The sequence below is a fragment of the Filicampus tigris genome, chromosome 20, assembly GCF_054856515.1.
Source record: "Filicampus tigris isolate MCC_2025a chromosome 20, RoL_Ftig_1.0, whole genome shotgun sequence".
NCBI classification, from domain to species: Eukaryota; Metazoa; Chordata; class Actinopteri; order Syngnathiformes; family Syngnathidae; genus Filicampus; species Filicampus tigris.
The window spans coordinates 15205989-15224630 of record NC_141236.1 but is presented as its reverse complement, the minus strand read 5'-3'; the positions used below and the strand labels follow the sequence as shown (position 1 = coordinate 15224630).

At 44.3% G+C, this 18642-nt stretch overlaps 1 protein-coding gene across 1 annotated transcript; it reads right to left on the bottom strand.

The window, feature by feature from the left end:
* Positions 1-1603: 1603 nt before the first annotated feature.
* LOC147128645 (uncharacterized) lies at positions 1604-18355 on the bottom strand. The gene is made up of 2 exons (XM_086019755.1): positions 18175-18355; positions 1604-2383 (listed from the first exon to the last, which is right to left on the bottom strand). Exons 1-2 carry the CDS (start codon positions 18353-18355, stop codon positions 1695-1697), a joined length of 870 nt encoding a protein of 289 aa, XP_085875881.1. The 3' UTR covers positions 1604-1694.
* Positions 18356-18642: the final 287 nt, after the last annotated feature.

The window sequence follows — 18642 nt, the reverse complement described above, 5'->3', positions numbered from 1 at the left end:
CCACAATCAGCCCCTGGCTAATCCTAATTAACCCTGGAACTCGCCCTGTGTAATCATACTAGTACCATCATTGCACAGTAAAAAGCATGACATGCTGGACCCAACAGAACAGAATTTTTTGAGGGGGCGGGGGGGGTGCAATTCCAGGCAATGCCTTGCCAGAAACGGCACCCCCTAGCTAACTCTGGCTTGCAAAGTCGTAGTTATACGAAACTCGCCCTGTGTAGTCGACAGCCCCGGAATTGTCATTTAGCAAAGGCAGCAATGACGAAGATTTTACTGAATAAATATAGTTGGTCGTGACAAAATATTATGCATTTTTTTAGTTGACTATTTTATCAGTTTGGGGAACATTCTTTTTTTTAACTTACTAGGATAAAGTGAATTGTACATCCACTACAGTAAGTAACTGTGTCACTCATTGTCAGAACGTGTGCAGAGAGCACAAACAATGTTAAGTTATTGAGCAGAGGTGTAACCATTTTCTAGACTATATTCGCAGCCGGGAGTAAGTTGTGCGTGATTCTTTTTTTGCTTCCTGGGGGAGTGTAACAGAAAATAGAGGTGCAACAATTATTGGATTGACAACTAATAGATCAAATTGATAATTATTTTTGATAATGTTTAGATACCTTTCTGAATTTAAAATTGTCCAAATTAGACTTATCTCAACAGCGAATATTCTTCAAATTCTGTCATCCATCATGAAAGCAAATTTGTGTCATAAAACATGCTGCATTTTGGACAACAATGGACATTTTTGCCTATTTTCTGAGAGGGGGCTGGCCGGAGGAGGGACTACGTCAGACCAGAAGGTTGGGTTTAGGGTTATTCAGGCTATGGGAAATTCGCACACCGGATAAATTCTTCAAAGGCATTTTTTGCGAGGTGAAATCCTATGTTGCAATTTAGGGAGCACCAGCTAGACAACACTTTCACAGGGAAATCCTTATGTTTAAAAAAAAAAAAAAAAAAATCTAGTATCTATCTATTATATAAAAGAGACCTATTATCTATTTACCGTGACAATTTCAGGGAAATACATTCTTTAAAGATTTGATGCTCTTGATTTAAAAAATAAAATTGTATTTCGTATTTTTTTTTTGGGGGATGCAAGAGGCACAACTTCTATCGGCTGTACCCGCATGTGATAAAGATGGAGATCTAACAGATGTGGTGCCACAAAGGTGATTGACCTACTTCACCAAAAGGAGTCACCCTGCAGCTTTATCTTTTTAAATTGACTTGCACACTATTCATGTTTGCGTTGTATAGCACTGCATTATCGATTAAGTGTTGCCACTCTGCATCAATTGCAGCCTAATCATCCTGGAAGGATGATCCCCATTTGTGGCCCCTTCAAGGTTTCTCAATTTTCTCAGATCAGGCGTTTTGAGTTTTTCCTTGCCCTCCTGGGGGGTAAAGATGTTGTCATGGTCCCTTTGAGACTTTTTACATTTAATATATTTGACTAAACTTTTTGACTGTGCCTTTTTAAAATAGTCAATTGTACACAGGGCTTTTGTAAACATTAACCATGGCGTATGACGTTGGACCAACAAGGTAAAGTATCAAAGACAAGAACATAGTACTGAATCTTAAATGATTGTGTCCATCTCACCTTTAATAGTCATTTCATGAATACTCCAGCACAATGTACACATAGGAAGTAGTGGTTCAGTCTAGTGTCAATCTTAAAATGTCATAAATTTGCAGTGTGGGAGTCTGGAGCGCTGCCGGGAGCTGGGAGTCTGGAGCGCTGCCGGGAGCTGGGAGTCTGGAGCGCTGCCGGGAGCTGGGAGTCTGGAGCGCTGCCGGGAGCTGGGAGTCTGGAGCGCTGCCGGGAGCTGGGAGTCTGGAGCGCTGCCGGGAGCTGGGAGTCTGGAGCGCTGCCGGGAGCTGGGAGTCTGGAGCGCTGCCGGGAGCTGGGAGTCTGGAGCGCTGCCGGGAGCTGGGAGTCTGGAGCGCTGCCGGGAGCTGGGAGTCTGGAGCGCTGCCGGGAGCTGGGAGTCTGGAGCGCTGCCGGGAGCTGGGAGTCTGGAGCGCTGCCGGGAGCTGGGACTCTGGAGCGCTGCCGGGAGCTGGGACTCTGGAGCGCTGCCGGGAGCTGGGACTCTGGAGCGCTGCCGGGAGCTGGGACTCTGGAGCGCTGCCGGGAGCTGGGACTCTGGAGCGCTGCCGGGAGCTGGGACTCTGGAGCGCTGCCGGGAGCTGGGACTCTGGAGCGCTGCCGGGAGCTGGGACTCTGGAGCGCTGCCGGGAGCTGGGACTCTGGAGCGCTGCCGGGAGCTGGGACTCTGGAGCGCTGCCGGGAGCTGGGACTCTGGAGCGCTGCCGGGAGCTGGGACTCTGGAGCGCTGCCGGGAGCTGGGACTCTGGAGCGCTGCCGGGAGCTGGGACTCAGAGATACTGACACTATTACCAAGACGTTCTTCTCGTGTGTTCCAAGCAGGTTAATTGTTCCCAACGTCGACTCCAAAGATGAGACAAAGCTGACCAAGCTGCTGGACAACATCAGATGCTCAAGATGGGTCTCGTCTATTGGGCAAGATATCAGAATGTCTTTGGAGAAAGGTATTTCATCATGAGCAAATGTAAGAAGAGAGTGTCAAGAGCAGCTTTGAGGATATATTCATTTTAACATAACCTGAAAAACACTTTCAAGGGGCACGGCCATTTTGTTAATAACTTGAGAAAAAGGATCAAGTTGAGGTCCAAAGGACAGGAAAGGCTCGTAGGGTTGACATCAAAAAACAACCAGTAAATGAGACTGAGAAAGAGCGGGATAAAGTTTGAGGTGGGTCCTTGGAACTGGAATGACCTCCGACACTCCTAACCCACGCAGCTCTGCTTGTGTTCTTAGGCACGCCAATTGTTCCTAATGTTGACTCAGCCTACCCCTCCTGCCCAAAAAACAAAAAGGAAACAATATTTTTACCCAATCAGACAAGACAATGCCGTGACCAAGCACTACTGACAAGGTAAAGATGAGTTTGCAACTGAACAAACAAATTAGGACAACATGATTCTTAATGACATGTAATAAGACAGGATCAAGGACAGAGCGTTAAGGTTTGGACTGTGGTTTTGAAGTTCAGAGTGTGCCACAATGGCAGATCAATGAGATTTTCATCAGGATTGGTCAATAGCGGGAAAACTATTGAGTCACTCAAGAAGGATGGTGGTGTCTAAATCCTTGTCAAGAATGGCAGTGCAGAATCCACTGTCATTGAGAGGTCGATTTTTTAAGCACGGCTGTCAATGTACATTGTGATGATGGAAAACATACCAGAGTTCTTCAAAAATGGTTGGTGAAAAGGTGAATGAGGAGCATCAAGATTTTGGATACAAATGTGGTGGAGAACAGGCAAAGGTTGTCAAGGTTTCTGGGATGAACAACTGAGTGCTGGAATCACCAAGGCTGATGGGACAAGCACGGATGTGTTAAAAAAAAAAAAAAAAGATGACAAGGAGGCTAGCCATAGAGCTGAGGTTACAGCCAATCCATCCAGCAACAAGGTTGAAAGGAACCAAAACTCTAGCTTTAGGTTCAAGTTACCCATCTCGTTTTGCCATAACTCATCACTGAATGTCATGAAAGCTCTGCACTAAGAATTTTTCTTTATTTAGCAAGCATGAATTTTTTACAGAGTCGTGAAAAGCTTAAAGTCGGGGTCCAAAGACTGGCAAGATTTGCCATGTTGATGCCAGAGAAAGTAGCAAACATGGCGATCAAAAAGAACCGAGTCCTTGGAAATGGAGAGGTACTGACACTCTTAACCAAAAAGTTCTGCTCATGATCCAAGCAGATTAATTGTTCCTAATGTTGACTCAGTCACCATAATGAGGTCCACTATGAAGAGTTTTTTAGTTGGATGGCAAAGTGTTAGAGAGAAAGACGTGATAGCCAAGGGACTTAACTTTGCCATCTCAACAACAACAACTCCTCATGGCGGGCCTTATCACAGCAGAGTCAGCCGTTAGGACAACTAACCGTCTGAAGCAGAGGCAGAAGATCTCAGGGCAATCGTGTCAGCACCTCTCGAGTGTCCAAGTACCTCTGTGCAAGATCATACAATCCCAAAGGGTCAAAAGACCACAACATCCCAATCCTAACCCAACATGGTAAATAACACCAAAGACTAGGCAAAGCTGAATATGTTGCTGGACAACATCAGATGCTCAAGATGGATCTCATCTATTGGGCAAGATATCACAATGTCTTTGTAGACAGGCATTTCATCAGGATGTGCTCATATTTTTTATGTAGATGTAGGTTGGTGTGTATACACATGTGTATATACACATGTTACTGCGTATATCTAGATAGGTTTGATTCTAAATGTTTGCCGTCAATGTTATACATTAATGGCCACATTATGCCGCCCCCCCTGTGTGACCTATATCTTTGCTACTGTAACAATGAAAATTTCCCTACTGTGGGATCAATAAAGGCATTCTTATCTTATCTTCTTATCTTATCTTATGTAAGAGAAGAGTGTCAAGAACAGCTTTGAGGATATATTCATCTTAATCCTGAAAAACTTTCAGGGGGCACGGCCATTTCGTTAAGACAGGAATGGCTAGCTGTAGGGTTAACACCCCCAAAAAAGCCAGTGAATGAGACTGAGAAAGAGCGGGATAAAGTTTGAGGTGGGTCCTTGGAACTGTTAAGACATCGATACTCTTAACCCACGCTGTTCTGCTTGTGTTCTAGGCAAGCCAATTGTTCCTAATGTTGACTCAACTTACCCCTTCTGCCCAAAAAACAAAAAGGAACCACAATATTTTCACTCAATCAGACAAGACAATGCAGTGACCAAGCACTACTGGCAAAGGAAAGATGAATTTGCAACTGAACAGATGCAAACTGTTCGTTGGATTACAACCAATGATTATCACATGAGAACACCTCTATACGTTAGAAAAGGAAGCCAAATCCCAAAGAGAATGGGAATGAGAAGCATCAAGACTGATGCACGGTGGAGAACAGACAAATGTTGACGGTTTCTTGGACAAACAGTGCCGGAATCACTAAAGCTGATGGGACAAGCACAGGGATGTGTTATAAAAGGATGAACTAGGCATGGAGGTGAGGTTACAGCCAATCCATCCAGCAACAAGGTTTAAGGAACCAAAACATGAGGTTTAGATGCAAGTAACCCATCTCATTTTGCCATGACTCATCACCAAATGTCATGAAAGCTTTGCACGAGTGGATCCTTTTTTGCAAGCACAAACTTTGACATTAACGTGAAAAGCTTACATTAAGGGTCGAAAGACGGGCATGGTTTGTCATGACGCCAAAGAAAGTCGTAAACATGGCGATGCCAAAGAAGGGCCAAATAAAGTAGTAGCCCGAGTCCTTGGAACCGGAGAGATACTGACACTCTTACCAAGAAGTTCTGCTTGTGTTCCAAGCAGGTTAATTGTTCCCAACGTTGACTCAGTCACTGTAATGAGGTCCACTATGAAGAGTTTTCTAGTTGGATGGCAAAGTGTTAGAGAGAAAGACGTGATAGCCAAGGGACTTAACTTTGCCATCTCAACAACAACTCCTCATGGCGGGCCTTATCACAGCAGTCAGTCATTGGGACAACTAACCGTCTGAAACAGAGGCAGAGGATCTCAGGGCAATCGTGTCAGCACCTTTCAAGTGTCCAAGTACCTCTGTGCAAGATCATACAATCCCAAAGGGTCAAAAGACTACAACATCCCAATCCTAACCCAACATGGGAAATAACACCAAAGACTAGGCAAAGCTGAATATGTTGCTGGACAACATCAGATGGTCAAGATGGATCTCATCTTTTGGGCAAGATATCACAATGTCTTTGTAGACAGGCATTTCATCAGGATGAGCTAATGTAAGAGAAGAGTGTCAAGAACAGCTTTGAGGATATATTCATCTTAATCCTGAAAAACCTTCAGGGGGCACGGCCATTTCGTTAATAACGGATCAAGTTGAGGTCCAAAGGACAGGAAAGGCTCGTAGGGTTGACATCAAAAAACAACCAGTGAATGAGACTGAGAAAGAGCGGGATAAAGTTTGAGGTGGGTCCTTGGATCTGTTAAGACATCGATACTCTTAACCCACGCTGTTCTGCTTGTGTTCTAGGCAAGCCAATTGTTCCTAATGTTGACTCAACTTACCCCTTCTGCCCAAAAAACAAAAAGGAACCACAATATTTTCGCTCAATCAGACAAGACAATGCAGTGTCCAAGCACTACTGGCAAAGGAAAGATGAATTTGCAACTGAACAACAGATGCAAAATGTTCGTTGGATTACAACCAATGGACATCACATGAGAACACCTCTATACGTTAGAAAAGGAAGCCAAATCCCAATGAGAATGGGAATGAGAAGCATCAAGACGGATGCACGGTGGAGAACAGGCAAATGTTGACGGTTTCTTGGACAAACAGTGCTGGAATCACTAAAGCTGATGAGACAAGCATAGGGATGTGTTATAAAAGGATGAACTAGGCATGGAGAAGAGGTTACAGCCAATCCATCCAGCAACAAGGTTTAAGGAACCAAAACATGAGGTTTAGATACAAGTAACCCATCTCATTTTGCCATGACTCATCACCAAATGTCATGAAAGCTTTGCACGAGTGGATCTTTTCTTGCAAGCACAAATTTTGACATTAACGTGAAAAGCTTACATTAAGGGTCGAAAGACGGGCATGGTTTGTCATGACGCCAAAGAAAGTCGTAAACATGGCGATGCCAAAGAAGGGCCAAATAAAGTAGTAGCCCGCGTCCTTGGAACCGGAGAGATACTGACACTCTTACCAAGAAGTTCTGCTCGTGTTCCAAGCAGGTTAATTGTTCCCAACGTTGACTCAGTCACTGTAATGAGGTCCACTATGAAGAGTTTTCTAGTTGGATGGCAAAGTGTTAGAGAGAAAGACGTGATAGCCAAGGGACTTAACTTTGCCATCTCAACAACAACTCCTCATAGCGGGCCTTATCGCAGCAGTGTCAGCCATTAGGACAACCAACTGTCTGAAGCAGAGGCAGAAGATCTCAGGGCATTCGTGTCAGCACCTTTCAAGTGTCCAAGTACCTCTTGTGCAAGATCATACGATCCCAAAGGGTCAAAAGACCACAACATCCCAATCCTAACTCAACATGGGACATAACACCAAAGACAAGGCAAAGCTGACCAATCTGCTGGACAAAATCAGATTCTCAAGATGGATCTCGTCTATTGGGCAAGATATCAGAATGTCTTCGGAGAAAGGCATTTCATCAAGATGAGGTAATGTAAGAGAAGAGTGTCAAGAACAGCTTTGAGGATATATTCATTTTAACATACCCTGAAAAACACTTTCAAGTAGCACGGCCATTTCGTTAATAACTTGAGAAAAAGGATCAAGTTGAGGTCCAAAGGACAGGAAAGGCTCGTAGGGTTGACACCGAAAAACAACCAGTAAATGAGACTGAGAAAGGGCGGGATAGTTTGAGGTGGGTCCTTGGAACTGGAATGACATCCGACACTCTAAACCCACGCAGCTCTGCTTGTGTTCTAGGCACGCCAATTGTTCCTAATGTTGACACAACCTACACCAAAAAAAAAAAAAAAAGAACCCACTTTTTTAACCCAATCAGACGAGACAATGCAGTGACCAATCACTACTGACAAGGTAAAGATGAGTTTACAACTGAACAAGAGACACAAAATGTTAGTTGGATCAAAACCAGTGGATGTCACATGAGAACACCTCTATAAGTTAGAAAAGGAGGAAGCCGAATCCCAACGTGATTCTTAATGACATGTAATAAGACAGGATCAAGGACAGTGTTAAGGTTTGGACTGTGGTTTTAAAGTTCAGAGTGTGCCACAATGGCAGACCGGTGATTTTCATCAGGATTGGTCAAAGGCGGGAAAACTATTGGGTCACTCAAGAAGGATGGTGGTGTCTAAATCATGGTCAAGAATGGCAGTCCAAAATCCACTGTCATTGAAAGGTCGTTTTTTTAAGCAAAGCTGTCTATGTACAGTGTGATGATGGAAAACACACCAGAGTTCTTCAAATATGGTTGGTGAAAAGGTGAATAAGGAGCATCAAGATTTTGGATACAAATGTGGTGGAGAACAGGCAAAGGTTGTCAAGGTTTCTGGGATGAACAACTGAGTGCTGGAATCACCAAGGCTGATGGGACAAGCACGGATGTGTTAAAAAAAAAAAAAGGATGACAAGGAGGCTAGCCATAGAGCTGAGGTTACAGCCAATCCATCCAGCAACAAGGTTGAAAGGAACCAAAACTCTAGGTTTAGGTTCAAGTAATCCATCTCGTTTTTCCATAACTCATCACTAAATGTCATGAAAGATTTGCACTAAGAATTTTCTTTATTTAGCAAGCATGAATTTTTTTACAATGACGTGAAAAGCTTAAAGTAGGGGTCCAAAGATGGGCAAGATTTGCCATGTTGATGCCAGAGAAAGTAGCAAACATGGCGATGAAAAAGAACCAGATAGTTATAGCCGAGTCCTTGGAAATGGAGATACTGACACTCTTAACCAAAAAGTTCTGCTCGTGATCCAAGCAGATTAATTGTTCCCAACGTTGACTCAGTCACCGTAATGAGGTCCACTATGAAGAGTTTTCTAGTTGGATGGCAAAGTGTTAGAGAGAAAGACGTGATAGCCAAGGGACTTAACTTTGCCATCTCAACAACAACTCCTCATGGCAGGCCTCATCACAGCAGAGTCAGCCATTAGGACAACTAACCGTCTGAAACAGGCAGAAGATCTCAGGGCAATCATGTCAGCACCTCTCAAGTGTCCAAGTACCTCTGTGCAAGATCATACAATCCCAAAGGGTCAAAAGACCACAACATCCCAATCCTAACCCAACATGGTAAATAACACCAAAGACTAGGCAAAGCTGAATATGTTGCTGGACAACATCAGATGCTCAAGATGGATCTCATCTATTGGGCAAGATATCACAATGTCTTTGTAGACAGGCATTTCATCAGGATGAGCTAATGTAAGAGAAGAGTGTCAAGAACTATAGAGTCACTCAAGAAGAATGGCGGTGTCTAAATCCTTGTCAAGAATGGCAGCCCAGAATCCGCTGTCATTGAGAGGTCATTGTTTCAAGCAGAGCTGTCTTTGTACAGTGTGATGGATGGAAAACATAGCCAGAGTTCTTAAAAAATGGTTGGTGAAAAGGGGAATGAGAAGCATCAAGACGTTGGAGGACAGGCAAATGTTGAAGGTTTCTGGGACAAACAGTGCTGGAATCACTAGAGCTGATGGGACAAGCACAGGGATGTGTTATCAAAGAATGACAAGGAGGCTAGGCATGGAGATGAGGTTACAGCCAATCCATCCAGCAACAAGGTTTAAGGAACCAAAACATGAGGTTTAGATACAAGTAACCCATCTCATTTTGCCATGACTCATCACCAAATGTCATGAAAGCTTTGCACGAGTGGATCTTTTCTTGCAAGCACAAATTTTGACATTAACGTGAAAAGCTTACATTAAGGGTCGAAAGACGGGCATGGTTTGTCATAACGCCAAAGAAAGTCGTAAACATGGCGATGCCAAAGAAGGGCCAAATAAAGTAGTAGCCCGAGTCCTTGGAACCGGAGAGATACTGACACTCTTACCAAGAAGTTCTGCTTGTGTTCCATGCAGGTTAATTGTTCCCAACGTTGACTCAGTCACTAATGAGGTCCACTATGAAGAGTTTTCTAGTTGGATGGCAAAGTGTTAGAGAGAAAGACGTGATAGCCAAGGGACTTAACTTTGCCATCCCAACAACAACAACTCCTCATGGCGGGCCTTATCACAGCAGAGTCAGCCATTAGGACAACCAACCGTCTGAAGCAGAGGCAGAAGATATCAGGGCAATCATGTCAGCACCTTTCAAGTGTCCAAGTACCTCTGTGCAAGATCATACAATCCCAAAGGGTCAAAGACTGCAACATCCCAATCCTAACCCAACATGGGACATAAAGATGAGGCAAAGCTGACCAAGCTGCTGGACAACATCAGACGCTCAAGATGGATCTCGTCTAGTACAGCTTTGAGAATATATTCATCTTTAAATGTCCTGAAGAACACTTATTGGGCGCAGAGAGAAAGATGTGTTAGCAAGGGACTTAACTTTGCCAAAGCACAACTCCATAAGAGAGTCAGCCACCAGAGACAACCCCACCTAAAGCACAGGTAGAAGAGCTCAAAATAAGGTAATTACCAATTTCTTCCAGGGCCGGAGTACATCCCTTGAACGGCAGAAGAATGGTGACCCTCAACACTACAAATGTCAGGACAAAGTCAACTGCTACTGGGCGTCGACAAAGGCATAAAAGAGGCAAAAAAGTGTCATGCAGTTGATACAAGCACATTCAAATGAAAATGGGATTCCTGACATCAAATGTTGGCAACTACTTACCAGGATGTTTCCAAGAAACAAATTCAGCAAAACCAGGCTTCAAGCTACTACAATATAAACTACTCAGTTAAGACACATGCACTAATAAGTGGGTCATTGTAACGGCACTGCAGCAGTGGATGCAAATGTCACTTACCTTTTGCTGATATGTCAAAGGTGATCTTGCATTTCAAATGAGCAGATTTAAAGTCAACATATCCTGCAAGTAGGACAGAGTCAAGCATTTTCAAAATTTCTCTTCAGTGGCAGATTTAGCCCAAACAAATTAACTGAGAAACGTGAATGCAGCATGCTTTGGCAATAATGGAATCACAGTATGAGGAAAATTATAATTTGCATAGCTAATGAGGATCACAGACAAGCAACCAATATGCTCAGAATCTGTATTGTTACAAAGTGGCGAGTGCAAATCATGTGCGCAGCAGAAGAAATGTCACTTACCTTCTAGCCGATACTCTGAGGAACTTGGTGCTCCAAATTTGCATTGATTAAAGTCGAAGCCATCATGCACGTTTCAACAATCACATGTACATGCATGAGTAAAAATACATTTATACAAAGAGGAAATAAGCACAGACATCCAAGTATTTTAAACATTGCAGGAAACTTTTGCACCGCCTAAACTTTCCCTGGTGGGTGTGTCCCTGAAGTAAGTCACAACAATAAAGCTTCAACTAGGTACAAGACCAATTGAGATCTTTTACAATAAACACCTAACCCAAGGCGGAAGCAAGTCAAAATTTTAAGTATGAGTATACATCACATGAATACCGCGTGCAAATGCTGAATATTTGACATTGAACTATTTGGTACTCGAGAGCTTATGACACTCATCCGGAGCCATTCCGCCGCTGCTTCAGGCAGGCGCTTGTTCCCAATTGCTGCATTGAAGTCCGCAATGAGGAGAGTGGCATTATGATGAAGTGAAGTCCCTTGGCTAACACGTCTTTCTCTCTAACACTTCGCCATCGAACTTCAACTCCCCATAGAGGACCTCACGAGTCAGCTCTCAGGAACAAGCACCTCCTTAAAGCAGGAGCAGAACAGTTGAGGTGAAGTGTCGGCAGGTCTCCAATGCCAAGAAGACCCTTCCAACCTTACAGAGAAAGGAAAGCCACGACAACCCGAAAGGCGCACCGCAGCGTCACAATTCTATCAGCATCCAAAAGACGACGCGTGGCGAGCCCCAACACCACGCGCTGCAATGCAAAGCCGAATCTACAGAAGAGCAAGTTATTGACAGTCATGCGTGTCATCGCCTGTACCCCGGGGAGGCAACACTTAAGGGAGTGCAAAAGTAGGTATACAGCAGTATCACATTGGTGAAATTAGTTAGATGTGTTCTTTTTTTTTGCTTTCTTAAACAGTCTTGTATAGTTTTGTTTTTTTGATCTCTTATAACTGCATACCTACGTTTGCAACCCCCTTGTACAATTACAGATGATCATTTACAATAACTTGAAGAAATGCTGAACAGAAATGTCGATGATATTGCTGGAGCTGGGCTGATTTATTCAGAGAATGTCGACACTACAAAAGAAAAGAAAAATAGTTGGTGAGACAAGTGTTCTATGATCACAAGTATGCATTGGAAATGAATTTGGGCTAGCTGGCAGTATAACAATCGGACTGTAATGTCTACAAGATGGATCAAATTACAAGGCACGTTTAGCGTGACTTTTCTGCATTAAACGCAACTACGCCCTTGGCCATTGTGTGCTGCGAGACTTAAAAAGGGAGCAAGCAATACTTACCGACAGCTTGTCATGGCCATCTTCAGAGTCTGACGGCGACCCCGTTGGACGAGTGACGTCACGCAGGCACCGGTTCAAAATAGCCGGTGGCCAGCGGGCGGGCCCAGCTCACCAAAATATTCCATTTTCTGCATCTTTCGAGGCCTTTTCATTGCGTTGTTTGACCAAAGTATTCGTTGGAATCTTATTCTTTGTACTTGTATTCCTTATGACAGTTAGTGTATGGGACATGGAAAAAAGTTTACCCTAAGTTTAACTGCATACAGACATGCTGAGCGTGAAACTCCTTTGGGTACAATTTTAAGACAAAGATGTTTGTCTTACAAAAAAAAAAAAATCTTCAACATATTACCAATCTGAAAAGTTTAAAACATGCTTAAGCATTTCAATTAAGTTAGGGGTTTGACTTATTTCATCTTGACACCACAGTAGAGCAGTCAGTTTGACATTGAGTCCGTGGTGCTGACAATCACCAAGCATCAACCCCGGTTTGCTGATAGAATCCTAATGTTATGGTTGTCCTTTAGGGGACTGCCCTCGTGATTGTAAGGTCAGAAAGAAGTCTTTGGCACGCGAGAGTTTCTGACACTCGTCCTGAGCCATTCTGCCACCGCTTCAGGCAGGGGTTGTTCCCAATGGCGACTGTTGCTGCATTGAAGTCCGCAATGAGCAGCGCGGCATGATGATGAAGTTAAGTCCCTTGGCTATCACGTCTTTCTAACACTTCACCATCAAACCACAACTTCCCATAGTGGACCTCATCACATCATGAGTCAGCCATCAGGAATAACCACCGACTCAAAGCAGAGGCAGAACAGTTCAAGGCAAGTGCCAGCAGGTCTCCAGTGCCAAAGGGCTACCTTCAAACCTTACTGAGAATGAAAAGCCACAAACAGACTGAAGGAGCAGCTTCGCAGAGCTATCAGCAGACAAAGGATGATGCACGGCAAGACCCAACACCGCGCGCTACATGGCAAAGCCGAGCGCTCAACCGGGACGACGACAGAAAGACTAACCAGAAAGCCAACAGGTCCGAATGTCTGACGGAGGTCTTTGGCACTCGACGGCTTCCGACACTTCTCGGCCCGTCAGTTATTTTTCTTGAACGCGTGACATTTACCCGTAGGACCAGAAAAGCCACTGAAGGTACACAGTGGAGTCGGGCATGTACATGTCCACATGCTGGCTGTGGCAGTGTTGCCCTCCATTGGCGCACTGGGAAAACGCAGCCCATCGACATTGACAACGCAAGTCTCAGCTGCTTGGGGACGTGCAGACTTGGTCGCCATCTTTAAGTCACCGGCGATCTCTTCAAATCACTTGAAATTAGGGAACTGTACGGCGCCAATCAATTTGTAACTCGTCGAAATCTTTTGCGATTTTGACACGGATCGTTAGAAACCGACACGCAATTATGATAGACACCTAGGCAATTTTATAAGCGGGGCTTTTATGGCCTACTACATTTTAAAGGGATGGTCAAATGCTATTTTTACTTAAGATGACCAAAAAAAAACCCTAAATAAATGACCTTGACCTGAATTACTTTGTGTTTCTTGCCATCACTGACAAATATTCAAAAATTCTATTATGACCTTATTTGAGACATGTTTTAAAAGTCAAAATTGAAATATAGGCTAATGTATTTTGGCTTCATATTTTTATATCTGACTGCCGGGGAGTAGTGCTTCAACGCACATCACTGATCGCTCGAGGGAGACACCCACCAGAAAGAAATGCATGTGACACTGATAAACAACAAAGCACCAAAAATTGCTGAGCAATATTCTCTACCAACAGTGACATCTAGTGGAGAAACATTTTAAGACATTTGAATTAAGCAGATTACAATTTGTTGCATTTAAGGCCAAAGTACAATCATACAATATTTGTATCCAATGGCAGCGTTAACTAAAGTTATGCGGGAAACTACACTGAATTAGGCGCATGCACCGAAACTGTAGCTGAGAAATGTGAATGCGGCCTATTTTGCCAAGAATGGAATCGCCGTATGAGCAAACATTTCATTGACAGCTAATTAGGAGCAAGAAAATGCACGGTCTTGTTACAAACTGGCTAATACAAATGGAGTACACAGCAGATGAAATGGCACTCACCTTTTTGCCGAGACTCGGAGGAACTCAAGTTGAACCATCTTGCACATCCAACGTTTCAACAATCTCATGCACAAGTACAAGCAAACGTACACAATAACCACACATCTGACGAAATGACATTTTTCCACGGCATAAATTGATCTGATGGGTGTGTCTCTGAAGAAGGTCACCACAATTTTTAGACCTGAAATGCAAAATGCGGCGGTCTTCTCCCTTTTTTGTAGCTTCAAGACATTCGACGGTCCTGCGTCCACTGCGGCAATCCCTCTTGAGCCTCGACAACGTTCAGCCCAGCAGTCCGGTTTGCCTGGAGTCTGCGGCGTTGAGAATCGCCAAGCATCAACCGTGGTCTGCTGAAAGAATTTGGATAACATGGCAGTCCTTTACGGGCCGCTCAGCTTTCCTCTCTTGCTAGTAAGGTCAAAAAGAACTCTTTGGTACTCCAGAGCTTACGACACTCATCCTGAGCCATTCCGCCGCTGCTTCAGGCAGGCGCTTGTTCCCAATTGCTGCATTGAAGTCCGCAATGAGGAGAGTGGCATGATGATGAAGTTAAGTCCCTTGGCTAGCACGTCTTTCTCTCTAACACTTCGCCATCAAACCTCAACTCCCCACAGCGGCCCTCACGAGTCAGCTCTCAGGAACAACCACCTCCTTAAAGCAGAAGCAGAACAGTTGAGGTGAAGTGTCGGCAGGTCTCCAATGCCAAGAACCCTTCCGACCTTACAGAGAAAGGAAAGCCACGACAACCCGAGAGGACCACCGCAGCATCGCAATTCTATCAGCATCCAAAAGACGATGCGAGGCGAGACCCGACACCACGCGCTGCAAGGCAAAGCGGGATCGGAATCTACAGAAGAGCAAGTCGTTGACAGTCTCACGTATCGCCTGTACCCCGGGGAGGCAACACTTGCAAGGGGGTGCAAAAGTAGGTATACAGCAGTATCACAATGGTGAAATGAGTTAGATGGGTTTTTTTCTGTTTTCTTAACAGTCTTGTGTAGTTTTTTTTTTTTATCTTATAACTGCATACCTACGTTTGCAACCCTTTTGTACAAATACAGTAGATCATTTACAATAACTTGAAGAAATGCTGAACAGAAATGTCGATGATATTGCTGGAGCTGGGCTGATTTATTCAGAGAATGTCGACACTACAAAAGAAAAGAAAAATAGTTGGTTAGACAAGTGTTCTATGATCACAAGTATGCATTGGAAACTGCTGACTAAATTTGGGTTAGATGGCGGTATAACAATCGGACTGTAATGTCTACAAAATGGATCAAATCGCGAGGCACGTTTAGCGTGACTTTTCTGCATTAACCGCTACTATGCCCTTGGCCATTGTGTGCTGCAAGACTTAAAAAGGGAGCAACCGATACTTACCGACAGCTTGTCATGGCCATCTTCAGAGTCTGACGGCGACCCCGTTGGGCAAGTGACGTCACGCAGGCACCGGGGCGGGCCCAGCTCACGAAAATATCCCATTTTCTGCACCTTTCGAGGCCTTTTCGTTGCTTTGTTTTACCAAAGTAATTGTTGGAATCTTATTCTTTGTACTTCTATTCCTTGTGTTTTGAGGGTACCATTTTTTCATGTCCCATACACTAAGTTCAACTGTATACAGACATGCTGCTGAGCGTGAAATTCCCATCACTTTTGGTTATAATTTTAAGACAGTGTTTATTGTCCAAGAAAAATCATCAACACGTTACCAATGTGAAAAGTTTAACAAAACATGTTTAAGCATTTCTATCATGTTAGGGGTTTGACTTTGTAAATTTTATTTTAAATCTTCACACCAATACTTCACCATTCACTGCAATTGAATATTGCCTCCAAATACTGTTATTGCTACCCTTGACCAGGGATAGATTTTAGGGAAAATGTATTTTTTTTATTTTTTTTTAATTAAATGGGACAGAATGTGAAATTCTTGACTTCACTGACTGCCTAAGTATTTGAACAGGAAATACAAATATGCAATAATTTGAAAGATTGGATTGAAATACAAATAAAGCAGGGACCATAGAACTAAAATGAAACAATTTATGTCATCATAAGTTTCTTATTTTCACTGCACTTCACATGCAGAAAACACCTAGAAGAGGGCGCCACGGTCTCACTTGCCTACCCTGACCGCACATGCCTGCAGGGAAGCTCCAACTTCCCGTGGTTGCTTCACTGGGCCTTTGCGGGAGGAGGACTCTTGTGCCCTCTATGCAGCAGGTTTGGCAGAGAAACTCTGAAGGATTTTCTCCAAGCGCAACATAGCCATGCAATTTCAACTCGGCAGCACCCTCCGACAATTGCTTACAAGAAAGAAAGTCAATCATGACAGAAAAATCCTCGATTGACGGAGATTGACACCACAGTAGCGCAGTCATGTTGAGACTGTGGCGCTGACAATCAACAAGCATCAACCCCGGTTTGCTGATAGAATTTTGATAACATGGCAGTCCTTTATGGGACTGCCCAGCTTTCCTCTCTTGATAGCAAGGTCAGAAAGAAGTCTTTGGCACGCGAGAGTTTCTGACACTCGCCCTGAGCCATTCTGCCAGCGCTTCAGGCAGGGGTTGTTCCCAATGGCGACTGTTGCTGCATTGAAGTCCGCAGTGAGCAGCGCGGCATGATGATGAAGTTAAGTCCCTTGGCTAACACGTCTTTCTCTCCAACACTTCACCATCAAACCACAACTTCCCATAGTGGACCTCATCACATCACGAGTCCGGCATCAGGAATAACCACCGTCTCAAAGCAGAGGCAGAACAGTTCAAGGCAAGTGCCAGCAGGTCTCCAGTGCCAAAGGGCTACCTTCAAACCTTACTGAGAATGAAAAGCCACAAACAGACTGAAGGAGCAGCATCGCAGAGCCATCAGCATACAAAGGATGATGCATGGCAAGACCCAACAGACGCTACAAGGCAAAGCCGAGCGCTCACCCGGGATGACGGCAGAAAGACTAACCAGAAAGCCAACAGGTCAGAATGTCTGACGGGGGTCTTTGGCACTCGACGGCTTCCGACACTTCTGTTAGTCCGTCGGATATTTTTCTTGAACGCGTGACATTTATTCACCCGTAGGACCAGAAATGCCACTGAAAGTACACAGTGGAGTCTGCTATGAACACTGCCACAGCCAGCATGCCAACAATGACATTTAGGGTGGAAACATTAAGACACCAATTCAAGCAGCGTAAGTAAACGGACAAAGGACGTGCGCCAAAATATACCTGAAACGGGGCTTGTCGCATCAGCACCGCAACAGTGATTTTCAAAGCGTGCTACGATTACCACTAGTGGAACGTAGGCTCTCTCTGAAGGCATGCAATCAACAACTAACTGAATTCATTCTCAAACTTTGCATAATGTTACAGCGGCTTTCATTTTTATACATTTGAATTGAGCGCAGTACAATTCAGTTGCATTTCACTTCAAAGCACAATAATTGACTACTTTGCATTTGATCACTTAGATTTTAGTTTTCAAACATTTAGGTAAATTGTTGCATTAAGTTCTTTGTGGTCTGTCTGGTTTTTTTTTTTGTTGTTGTTAAAAAAATAAAACAATGAGGTCCTGGCAGCGTTTGCTCCTCGGTCCCCAATTAACCAGATTGGCTCCCTTTTGATACGACAGCCAGCTGGCCAATTATGGACTTAAAAGACTCAAACGAGCATCGAATCAGATCAAACACACACATATGACAATATGGCACATACAAAACATAAAAGAAGTTGGAATCACATTTGGGCAGGTAGGCACACAACCGTTTCATTTCATTTCCGTTCACTGGGCAACGACGCAGACTCAAAAGCTGTCGCACTTGTGCGTCTGTGTCAAGAAACTCCGTTTGTTTGTCCGTTTTGAAAGCGCATGTACTTACGTGAGCCGCCCCCCTCAACGTTGAAGCGAACGTCGATCCAGCCATGAACCCCAAAAGGCAGCCAGCTTGGGTACACGCACGCCTCGCGTTTCGGTGGCGTGTTGTAGCTGGCAGCAGCTGCAAGGCGTCTCTCATTAATAGCCGAGCCTCCCTGTTTGCCCCTCCTCCTGCCTGACGTCATTCTGGCCTGTAGGCGGCCCAATCCCAACGTCATTCTGGCCTGTAGGCGGCCCAATCCCAATCCCCACACTTGCGCCCTACGGGTCTTCACGGGATGGCCATGTTTTCACTAACAAGTTCATTTGGTATATTTTTGGATCAGGAAAACGGAAAAGAGTTGTCATTTTCTGTTTTAGCAATACATTTGGGAGAAATAAGTGACTCCGTGGATAACGCCTCTTGTTAATGAGGAGAACGGCCGCGGCCCCTACCGATCTATCCTTGTTCGGTCGGAGTCACTGGAGGAAC